General features: G+C 31.7%; 1 protein-coding gene across 3 annotated transcripts in view; it reads right to left on the minus strand.

The window, feature by feature from the left end:
* Positions 1-2,200: 2,200 nt before the first annotated feature.
* Positions 2,201-13,063, minus strand: part of LOC133557478 (sarcoplasmic/endoplasmic reticulum calcium ATPase 2) — a 64,873-nt gene continuing 54,010 nt past the window's right edge. Inside the window, exons 23-24 of one of the 3 annotated variants that reach the window (XR_009807779.1) lie at positions 2,923-12,153; positions 2,201-2,795 (exon numbers count right to left, since the gene is read on the minus strand). Coding sequence is in view for 1 of the 3 variants with exons in the window: in XM_061907953.1 (XP_061763937.1) it covers positions 11,887-12,153 (267 nt within the window). In the remaining 2 variants the exon portion in view is untranslated. Of the gene's footprint in view, positions 12,154-13,063 lie in introns of all 3 variants that reach the window. The other 2 variants (XR_009807778.1, XM_061907953.1) reach the window with 2 other exon arrangements.

The raw sequence follows: 13,063 nt of genomic DNA on the forward strand, positions 1-13,063 counted from the left end.
CTTTCATTTGTGTGTGCATTGTGAATAAATATTGTTTGTGTGGTCATTTGTTCAATAGCGAATAATAATAATAATAATACAAATTAAAAAATAGTGACATCCGGTTTATTTTGGTCAGTTTATTTGTTTCTGCAGAGTGATGTTTGTTATTCCATCCATCTATCCATCCATCCATCCATCCATCCATCCATCCGTTCGTCTTCTTCCGCTTATCCGAGGTCGGGTCGCGGGGGCCGCAGCCTAAGCAGGGAAGCCCAGACTTCCCTCTCCCCAGTTACTTCGTCCAGCTCTTCCCGGGTGATCCCAAGGCGTTTGTTTGTTATACGAAAAAAAAAATATTCACAAGTAGTTATTGTCTTCGACGACGAAAAAATAAAAATTCCAAATAAAACACGAATCCAAAGAAATTCAGCGAGTAAAAGAAACACCGAGCGAGTAGTAATTAAGTCCCCATGTCCACCACAGAGGACACTGAAACATGTGTTCATCAAATGACGATCATTATTGTTGTTATAATAAATGATAAATGGGTTGTACTTGTATAGCGCTTTTCTACCTTCAAGGTACTCAAAGCGCTTTGACACTACTTCCACATTTACCCATTCACACACACATTCACACACTGATGGAGGGAGCTGCCACGCAAGGCGCTAACCAGCACCCATCAGGAGCAAGGATGAAGTGTCTTGCTCAGGACACAACGGAAGTGACGAGGTTGGTACCAGGTGGGGATTGAACCAGGGACCCTCGGGTTGCGCACGGCCACTCTACCACTGATTTTATTGTTATAATGATATACTTGTCAATATAATGATATTACTGTCATAATATAATAATGATATTATTGTTATATTATTGATATTATTGTCATGATGATGATAATATTGTTATAATAATGATATTATTTTTATACAATGATATCATTGTTATATTAATGATATTATTGTTATGATAATTATTTTATTGTCATGACAATGATATTATTGTTATAATAATTATATAATTGTTATATTAGTGATATTATTGTTGTAATTATATACTTGTCATAATAATGATATTACCGTCATTTGATAATAATGATATTATTGTTATAGTAATGATATCATTGCTATGATAATTATATTATTGTTATGATAATGATATTATTGTGCTGATAATGATGTTATTGTTATGATAATGATATCATTGTTATAATAATGATGCTATTGTTATGATAATGATATCATTCTTACAATCATGATATTATTGTTATAATAATGATATCATTGTTATAATAATTATATTATTATTATTATGATAATGATATTATTGTTCTAATAATAATATTACTGTTATGAGAATGATATTATTGTTATAATAATGATATCATTGTTGTAGTAAGGATATCATAATAATATTACTGTTATGATAATGATATTATTTTTATGATAATTATATTATTGTTATAATAATTATATTATTGTTATAATAATGATATCATTGTTATACTAATTATATTACTGTTATAATGATATTATTGTTATAATAATTATATTATTGTTATAATAATGATATCATCGTTATAATAATGATATTACTGTTATAATAATGATATTATTTTTATGATAATGATATCATCGTTATATTAATGATATCATTGTTTTAATAATAATATTACTGTTATGATAATGATACTATTGTTGTAATAATGATATAATTGTTATATTATTTTTATGATAATGATATCATTGTTATATTAATGATATCACTGTTGTAATAATAATATTACTGTTATGATAATGATATCATTGTTATGATAATGATGTAATTGTTACACTCATATTATTGTTATTGGTGTTCCTATAACAATATCATTGTTATAATAATGATATTGTTGTGCAAATATTACTGTTATGATAATTATTTTATTGTTAGACTATTGATATCATTGTTTTAATAATGATATTATTGTCATAAGATTGATATCATTGTTATGGTTAAGATATAATTGTTATAATATTGATATTGTTGTTGTAATATTGATATTGTTATAATAAAGATATTGTTATAATATTGATATTGTTGTTATAATATTGATATCATTGTTACAGTAATGATATTATTGTTATGATAATGATATCATTGTTATAATAATGATACTATTGTTACAATAATGATATTACTGGAAAGCAAAGGTGTTGACCAAAGAATGAGGAGAGAAGAGTTTCAATAAGATTTATTAGCCAGAAAGCACTTGGAACTACAGCCATCTTATTTTCTACAGGAAGTTGACGTTCACATGTTTATATTTCTGTCGGCCAGGCACCACGCCTCACTTTGACGACCTCTAGGCCTTGCTCAGATGTCCTTGAAACAACATAAGCTGGGAGGAGTGCAGACAAGAAGAATCATCCCTCGTTTGGGGCAAAGTGTAAAAAAAAAATTCAAAGTCCTCTTCTCCAAACCTTCACGAGTGGAATGTAAAAAAAGCAGCCGTGGTCCGGGGAGGCTTTTAAGTTCAGGAAGTCACCTTCTTCGAAGTCAGAAAATAAAAGCAGGCAGGAACATTTTTACTTTCTTTACAGGTCAAAAGTCAGAAAATAAAAGCACGCAAGAACAGAAAACAAAAGCAGGCAAGAACATTTGACCGTCTTCACAGGTCAAAAGTCAGAAGTGTGTGTGTGTGTGTGTGTGTGTGTGTGTGTGTGTGTGTGTGTGTGTGTGTGTGTGTGTGTGTGTGTGTGTGTGTGTGTGTCACGTGGAGCTGCGACTCCGGCCGCCGCCTAAAGTGCGTGCAGGTTGTCAGGAGAGCCAACCTGGAAGAGAGAAAGTGCAACATGAGCGAGAAAGAAGAAGCAGGTGAGCCGTCACAGGTGTGAAAGTGGGAAAAGTGCCTCCACACCAGCAGGGGGCAGCACACTGCAGGCGTGGGGGAATACTCACTCCAGTGACACAAGGGCCATCGGAAGGCGTTGAAAGAAGGGAGAAGCACACACGTGTTGTCAATCAGAATCCAAACATGTCAATCTTAATTATATCACGGCGATCATAATGGTAACATGTCAATCATAATGTGTCAATCATAATTATAACATGTCAATAATAATTATATTATGGCAATCATAATGATAACATGTCAATCATAACTGTCGTGTCAATCATCATTTTAACATGTCAATGATCATTCTAGCATGTGAACAATAATTTATGTCAATCAAAACATGTCAATCATCATGTGTCAATCATAATTATAACATGTCAATCAAAATTATATCATGGCAATTATAATGATAACATGTCAATCATAACTGTTGTGTCAATCATCATTTTAACATGTGAACCATAATTTATGTCAATCATAATTATAACATGTCAATCATAATATGTCAATCATAACTATAACATGTCAATCATATGTCAATCATAGATATAACATGTCAATTATAATATGTCAATCATAATTATAACATGTCAATTATAATATGTCAATCATAATGTGTCAATCCTAATTATAACATGTCAATCATAATATGTCAATCATAATTATATCATGGCAATCATAATGATAACATGTCAATCATAACTGTCGTGTCAATCATCATTTTAACATGTCAATGATCATTCTAGCATGTGAACCATCATTTATGTTAATTATAATGTGTCAATCATAATATGTCAATCATAACTATAACATGTCAATCATAAATATAACATGTCAATTATAATATGTCAATCATAACTCTAACATGTCAATTATAATATATCAATCATAATGTGTCAATCCTAATTATAACATGTCAATCATAATATGTCAATCATAATTATATCATGGCAATCATAATGATAACATGTCAATCATAACTGTCGTGTCAATCATCATTTTAACATGTCAATGATCATTCTAGCATGTGAACCATCATTTATGTTAATTATAATGTGTCAATCATAATATGTCAATCATAACTATAACATGTCAATCATAAATATAACATGTCAATTATAATATGTCAATGATAACTCTAACATGTCAATTATAATATATCAATCATAATGTGTCAATCCTAATTATAACATGTCAATCATAATATGTCAATCATAATTATATCATGGCAATCATAATGATAACATGTCAATCATAACTGTCGTGTCAATCATCATTTTAACATGTCAATGATCATTCTAGCATGTGAACCATCATTTATGTCAATCATAATTATAACGTGTCAATCATAATGGGGCAATCATAATGATAACATGTCAATCATAACTGTCGTGTCAATCATCATTTTAACATGTCAATGATCATTCTAACATGAGAACCATAATTTATGTCAATCATAATTATGACATTTCAATCATAATATCATGGCAATCATAATGATAACATGTCAATCATAATGTGTCAATCATAATTATAACATGTCAATCATAATTATATCATGGCAATCATAATGATAACATGTCAATCATAACTGTCGTGTCAATCATCATTTTAACATGTGAACCATAATTTATGTCAATCATAATTATAACATGTCAATCATAATATGTCAATCATAAACATAACATGTCAATCATATGTCAATCATAAATACAACATGTAAATTATAATATGTCAATCATAATTATAACATGTCAATTTAAATGTGTCAATCCTAATTATAGCATGTCAACCATAATATGTCAATCATGATTATAACATGTCAATCATAATTATAACATGTCAATCATAATATGTAAATCATAATTATAACATGTCAATCATATGTCAATCATAAATATAACATGTCAATTATAATATGTCAATCATAATCATAACATTTCAATTATAATATGTCAATCATAATTGTAACATGTCAATCATAATGTGTCAATCATAATTGTAACATGTCAATCACATGTCAATCATAATGCATCAATCATAATTATAACATGTCAATTATAATGTGTCAATCATAATTATAACATGTCAATCATAATTATAACACATCAATCATAATATGTCAATCATAGAATGTCAATCATAATTATAACATGCGAAGCATAATTTATGTCAATCATAACTATAACATGTCAATCATAATATGTCAATCATAATTACAAGTGAACCATAATTTATGTCAATCATATTCCAACATGTCAATCATAATATGTCAATCATAATTACAAGTGAACAATAATTTATGTCAATCATATTTCCAACATGTCAATCATAATATGTCAATCATAACAAAATGGCAATCATAACTATATCATGATAATCATATTTCCAACATGTCAATCATAATTATAACATGTCAATTTTAATGTGTCAATCATCATTATAACACGTCAATCACAATGTGTCAATCATCATTATAACATGTCAATCATAATATGTCAATCATAATTATATCATGTCAATCATCCTTCTCATACGTTAATCACAATCATAACATGTCAATCATAATTATATCATGCCAGTCATCATGCCAACACGTTAATCATAATCATATCATGTCAATCATAATTATATCATGCCAGTCATCATGCCAACACGTTAATCATAATTTATCGTCCATCCATCCATTTCCTACCGACTGTCCCTTTCAGGGTCGCGGAACCTATCTTATAACCTATCATTATATATCAATCATAATATTAACATGCCAATCATAATAAAATGTCAATCATAATTATATAATGTCAATCGTACTTCCAACATGTCAATCAAAATTATATCCTGTCAATCATCATTCCAAGACGTTATTCATATTTATATCATGTCAATCATAATTCTATCGTGTCAATCATAACTATGACATGTTAATTACAAGTCAATAACTAAAAACGATAATACACAAGTTTTGATATAGTTGGAGTCTAGTTACTATTAACATGTTGATTAACAGAAAACTATAATAAGTTGTGATATAGTTGGTGTAGTTACTATTAATAACATGTTTATTACATGTTATCTAAAATCTATAATAGACAAGTTTGGATATAGTTGGTCTGGTTATTATTGACATGTTAATGACATGTGAATAACTTAAAACTATAATAGACAAGTTGTGATATTGTTGGGGTCTAGTTACTATTAATAACATGTTAATTACATGTTAATAACTAAAACTATAAAAGACAGGTTTTTAGGATTGGGAGTCTGGTTACTATTAACATGTTTATTACATGTTAATAACTGAAAACTATGACAAATTTTGATATAGTTGGGGTATAGTTATGATTAACATGTTAATTACATGTTAATAAAACTATATTAGACTGATGTAGTTGGGGGTCAAGTTACTATTAATAACATGGTTATTACATGTTAATAACTAAAAACTATGACAGATTTTGATATAGTTGGGGTCTAGTTATGATTAACATGTTAACAAAACTATAATAGACTGATGTGGTTGGGGGGGTCTAGTTACTATTTATAACATGCTTATTACATGGTAATAACTGAAACCTATGACAAGTTTTGATATAGTTGGGGTTTAGTTATGATTAAATTGTTAATTACATGTTAATACAACTATAATAGACTGATGTTGTTGGGGGGGTCTAGTTACTATTCATAACATGTTAATTACATGGTAATAACTGAAACCTATGACAAGTTTTGATATAGTTGGGGTCTAGTTATGATAAACACGTTAATTACATGTTAACTGAAAACTATAATACCGATATAGTTGGGGTCTAGTTATTATTCATGTTTATTACAGGTTAATAACTGAAAACTGACCAGTTTTGATATAGTTGGGGTGTAGTTATGAACACGTTAATAAAACTATAATAGACTGATGTAGTTGGGTCTAGTTACTATTAATAACATGTTTATTACATGTTAACTGAAAACCAATACAAGTTTTGATATAGTTGGATCTAGTTATGATTCTCATGTTAATAAAACTATAATAGACTGATGTAGTTGGGGGGGTCTAGTTACTATTAATAACATGCTTACTACATGTTAATAACTGAAAACTTACACGTTTTGATAGTTGGGGTCTAGTTATGATTAACATGTTAATAAAACGATAATAGACTGATGTAGTTGGGGGTGTAGTTACTATTAAAATGTTAATTACATGTTAATACAACTATAATAGACTGATGTAGTTGGTCAAGATACTATTAACATGTTTACTACATGTTAATAACTGAAAACTATGACAGGTTTTGATATAGTTGGGGTCTAGTTATGATTAACATGTTAATTACATGTTAATAAATGTATAATAGACTGATGTAGTTGTCCAGTTACTATTAACATGTTTATTACATGTTAATAAGTAAAAACAATGACACATTTTGATAATAGTTGGGGTCTAGTTATGATTAGCATATTAAAAAAACTATAATAAACTAATGTAGCTGCTGTAGTTACTATTAATTTTTATTGCAGGTTAAAAGCTAAAAACAATGAGTTTTTATATAGTTTGGGTCTAGTTGTGATTAGCATGTTAAAACTATAATAGACTGATGTAGTTGGGTTCTAGTTACTGATAATAACATGTTTATTACATGTTAATAATTGAAAACTATGACACGTTTTGATATAGTTGGGGTGTAGGGATTAACATGTTGATTTAAAACTAATAGACTATATATGATTAACATGTAAATTAGATGTTAATAAAACTAATGAACTGATGTAGTTTGGGGGGGGGTCTAGTTACCATTAATTACATGTTTATTACATGTTAATAACTGAAAACTATGACTAGTTGATATGGTTTGGTGTAGTTTTGATTAACATGTTAATTAAACTATAATAGACTGATATAGTTGGGTTATAGTTACTATTAATAACATGTTTATTACTGAAAACTATGACAAGTTTTGATATAATTGGGTCTGATTATGATTAACATGATAATTACATACATGTTTACTTAACACCAATAAAACTGATATAGTTGGGATGTTGTTACTATTAACATGTTTATTGCATGTTAATAACTGAAAACTATAATCACAAGTTTTGATATAGTTGAGTCTAGTCATGATTAACTTGTTATTAATAGACTGATAGTTAGGGTAGAGTTACTATTAATAACATGGTAATAAAACTATAACAGACTAATTTAGTTGGGGTCTAGTTACTATCAAAATGTTTATTACATGTTAATAACTGAAAACTATGACACGTTTTGATATAGTTGGGTCTAGTCATGATTAAAGGCTTAGTGGCCACATGCGTGGACAGCACCTTTTAGCTCTTATTTCCAAAAGTGTATACACTACTGAATTGGGGTCCTATGGCCACTTATGTGGACAGTTTTGATATAGTTATGATTAACATGTTAATTACATGTTAACTGAAAACTATAATACTGATATAGTTGGTGGTGTAGTTACTATTAATGTTTATTACATGTTAATAACTGAAAACAAAGACAAGTTTTGATAGTGATTAACATAACTACATGTTAACTTAAAACTAATAGACTGATATAGTTGGGGGTCTAGCTACTATTAACATGTTTATTACATGTTAATAACCAAATACAGACAATTGTTGATATAACTGGGGTCCAGTTACTATTAATAACATGTTTATTACATGTTAACTAAAAACTATAATACCGATATAGTTGGGGGTCTAGTTACTATTAATGTTTATTACAGGTTAATACTGAAAACTAACAAGTTTTGAAATAGTTGAGTCTAGTTATTAACATGTTAATAAAACTATAATAGACTGATATAGTTGGGTCTAGTTACTATTAATAACATGTTTACTACATGTTAATAACTGAAAACCAACACAAGTTTTGATATAGTTGGGGTGTAGTTATGATTAACATGTTACTAGAACTAATAGACTGATGTAGTTGGGGGTCTAGTTACTATTAATAACGTGTTTATTACATGTTAATAACTGAAGACAGACAAGTTTTGATAGTGATTAACATGTTAACTACATGTTAACTTAAAACTAATAGACTGATATAGTTGGGTGGGGGTCTAGCAACTATTAACATGTTTATTACATGTTAATAACCAAATACAAAGATAAGACAATTTTTGATATATTGGGGTCCAGTTAGTATTAATAACATGTTTATTACATGTTAACTAAAAACTATACCGATATAGTTGGGGGTCTAATTACTATTAATAACGTGTTTATTACATGTTAACTGAAGACAGACAAGTTTTGATAGTGATTAACATGTCAACTACTTGTTAACTTAAAACTAATAGACTGATATAGTTGGGTGGGGGTCTAGCAACTATTAACATGTTTATTACATGTTAATAACCAAATACAAAGATAAGACAATTTTTGATATATTGGGGTCCAGTTAGTATTAATAACATGTTTATTATATGTTAACTAAAAACTATAATACCGATATTGTTGGGGGTCTAGTTACTATTAATGTTTATTACAGGTTAATAACTGAAAATTGACAAGTTTTGATATAGTTGGGTCTAGTTATTAACATGTTAATAAAACTATAATAGACTGATATAGTTGGGTATTGTTACTATTAACACGTTTATTACATGTTAATAACTGAAAACCAATACGAGTTTTGATATAGTTGGGGTGTAGTTATGATTAACATGTTACTAGAACTAATAGACTGATGTAGTTGAGGGTCTAGTTACTATTGTTTATTACAGGTTAATAACTGAAAACTGGTCTAGTTAACATGTTAATAAAACTATAATTGACTGATGTAGTTTGGTCTAGTTACTATTAATAACATGTTTATTACATGTTAATAACTGAAAACTATAATAGACTGATATAGTTTGGGTGTAGTTGTGATTAACATGTTACTAGAACTAATAGACTGATGTAGTTGGGGTCTAGTTACTATTAACGTGTTTATTACATGTTAATAACTGAAAACAAAGACAAATTTTGATAGTGATTAACATGTTAACTTAAAACTAATAGACTGATATAGTTGGGGGGGGGGTATAGCTACTGTCAACGTTTAATACATGTCAATAACCAAAAGCAAAGACAAGTTTTGATATAATTGGTGTCTAGTTACTATTAATAACATGTTTATTACATGTTAACTGAAAACTATAACACTGATAGTTGGGGGTCTAGTTACTATTAATGTTTATTACAGGTTAATAAGTGAAAACTGACAAGTGTTAATATAGGTGGGTATATTTATTAACATGTTAATAAAACTGTAATAGACTGATATAGTTGGGTCTAGTTACTATTAATAACATGTTTATTACATGTTAATAACTGAAAACCAATACAAGTTTCGATATAGTTGGGGTGTAGTTATGATTAACATGTTGCTAGAACTAATAGACTGATGTAGTTGGGGGTCTAAATACTATTAATGTTTATTACAGGTTAATAACTGAAAACAAAGACAAATTTTGATAGTGATTAACATGTTAACTACATGTTAAATTAAAACTAATAAGACTGATATAGTTGGGGGTCTAGCTACTATTAACATGTTTATTACATGTTAATAACCAAATACAAAGACATTTTTTTATATAATTCGGGTCAAGTTACTATTAATAACATGTTTACTACATGTTAATAACCGAAAACAAAGCAAAGTTAGGATATAGTGATTAACATGTTAATTACAGGTTAACTTAAAACTAATACTGCTATAGATGGGGGTCTAGCTAATATTATTAACATGTTTATTACATGTTAACCAAAAACCAAGACCCGTTTTAGACCCGTTTTGATATAATTGGGGTCTAGTTACTATTAATAACATGTTAATTACATCAATAACAAAAACATAGACCAAACAATAGATAGGGACTAGTGTCAGGTTATGAATATAGAATCTATACAAAAGTGCTGAGGACAAAGGGGGAGGGGCCAGTTGACACCGGTGAGTGCAGAAATTCATTTTTGAATAAAGACAGAAAAGACTTTGATTCAAAGGTTCATGAGTGTATTTTGGCCTTCAAAGTAAAAAAAAAAAAAAAACAACAACAAAAAAGACAGGTTTAGGGAATATTTGTCATCTTTCTAGTCATGTTTGTGATCCAAGTCCTTTGAATCCAAGCGCAAATAATAGACATCATGTGAGGAAATGAAAAAGGTGTGGGATGGGTGAAGGTGAGGCGCGCACCTGGGACCAGCACACAACACTTGCTGAGGTAGTAGTGCTGGTGTCAGGGCACACCGCCTTGCCATCACAGGGGGAAATGAGCAACCACTTCTGGAACGTCACACACACACACACACACACACACACACACACACACACACACACACACACACACACACACACACACACACACACACACACACACACACACACACACACACACACACACACACACACACACACACACACACACACACACACACACACACACACACACACACACACACACACACACACACACACACACACACACACACACTTCCTGTCCCCCCCGCCCGCCCGCCGCACGACAAGGAATGACACGACTCTGGTCCTTGTTAAAAAATAAAAAAAACAAAACAAAAACCGGCTGAATTGCATAAAATAGTGTTCACTCTCTGTACAGATCAACCTTTTTCTGCTGGGCCCTTCTTGTGTTGTCATAAGGAGGATAAACAATAATAATAATAATAATAATAATTGCTGTGGTGACGCTGTACACGGGCCAGGGATAAAAGTTAAAAAGGCAGAAGTCATATTCAAAGGAAATCTAGACTATGCAAGCCAACAAGTGCCTTGTCAGCACATTTAGAGTATTGGAGATGCTCCTGCACACACACACACACACACACACACAACACACACACACACACACAACACACACATGCACGCACACACACACACACACACACACACACAACACACACATGCACACGTGGAGTGGGCGGGGAGGGAATGAAGGCGGTGCAGGTGAGCAAAGGTAGGGGGGGGGGGGGGGGAGTGAGGACGCCCGTCAGGTGAGTCAGGACCAGAACATGTGGGCCATGTTAGTGTCGGTGCTGTAGACCCAGAGCAGCAGAGGCAGGCAGACGGCCATGAAGGGCCAGGAGATGCCTTCCAAGCATGCGGACAGGCAGCACGCCCTGGACTTGTCCTCCACGTCTTTACCGGCCTCCAGGTAGTTCCTGGCCGAGAACTTCAGCACCTCGTCCAGCAGGATGACCGGCAGGGAGATCTTCAGCACCACCAGCCACTGGGTCAGGTTGAGGGGCGTGATCTGGAAGATCATCTGCGGGGACACACACCGTCTCACTGCTCTTTGTAGGGGACACAGCGCTTCTGTATCGCCACGTGCTGTGTGCTCGCATTGGGAAATGGGTGATATTATGTGCGATACTAGCAGTCATGGATCGTCTTTACTAGAGTGTGATATCATGTACGATACGTGCAGTCCTGCAGCGTGTTTATTGGGTGTGATATCATGTGCAATAGAAGCAGTAGTGCAGAGTTTACTTGTGTGTGATATCATGTAGAATTCAAGCAGAGTTTTTACTCATGTGTGATATCATGCGTGATGCAAGCAGTCCTGCAGCGTGTTTATTGTGTGTGATATCATGTGTAATAGAAGCAGTACTGCAGAGTTTACTTGTGTGTGATATCATGTAGAAATCAAGCAGAGTGTTTACTCGTGTGTGATATCATGCCCGATACAAGCAGTACTGCAGAGTGTTTGGATGTGTGTGATATCATGTGCAATAGGAGAAGTTCTGCAGTCTGTTTACTTGGGTGTTATATCATGTGTGGTATTAGCAGTCCAGCAGTGTTTACTTGTGTGGGATATCATGTGCGATACAAGCAGTACTGCAGAGTGTTTGGATGTGTGTGATATCATGTGCAATAGGAGCAGTCCTGCAGTGTGTTTACTTGTGTGTTGTATCATGTAGAATACAAGCAGAGTGTTTACTTGTGTGTGATATCATGTAGAATACAAGCAGAGTGTTTACTTGTGTGTGATATCATGTAGAATACAAGCAGAGTGTTTACTTGTGTGCGATAGAAGCAGTCCTGCATCGTGTTTGTGTGTGATATCATGTGCAATAGAAGCAGTCCTGCAGTGTTTACTTGGGTGTGATATCATGTGCGATACAAGCAATCCCGCAGTGTGTTTACTTGGGTATGATATAATGTGCGATACAAGC

This window comes from Nerophis ophidion, linkage group LG08 (genome assembly GCF_033978795.1).
Source record: "Nerophis ophidion isolate RoL-2023_Sa linkage group LG08, RoL_Noph_v1.0, whole genome shotgun sequence".
Classification (NCBI taxonomy): domain Eukaryota; kingdom Metazoa; phylum Chordata; class Actinopteri; order Syngnathiformes; family Syngnathidae; genus Nerophis; species Nerophis ophidion.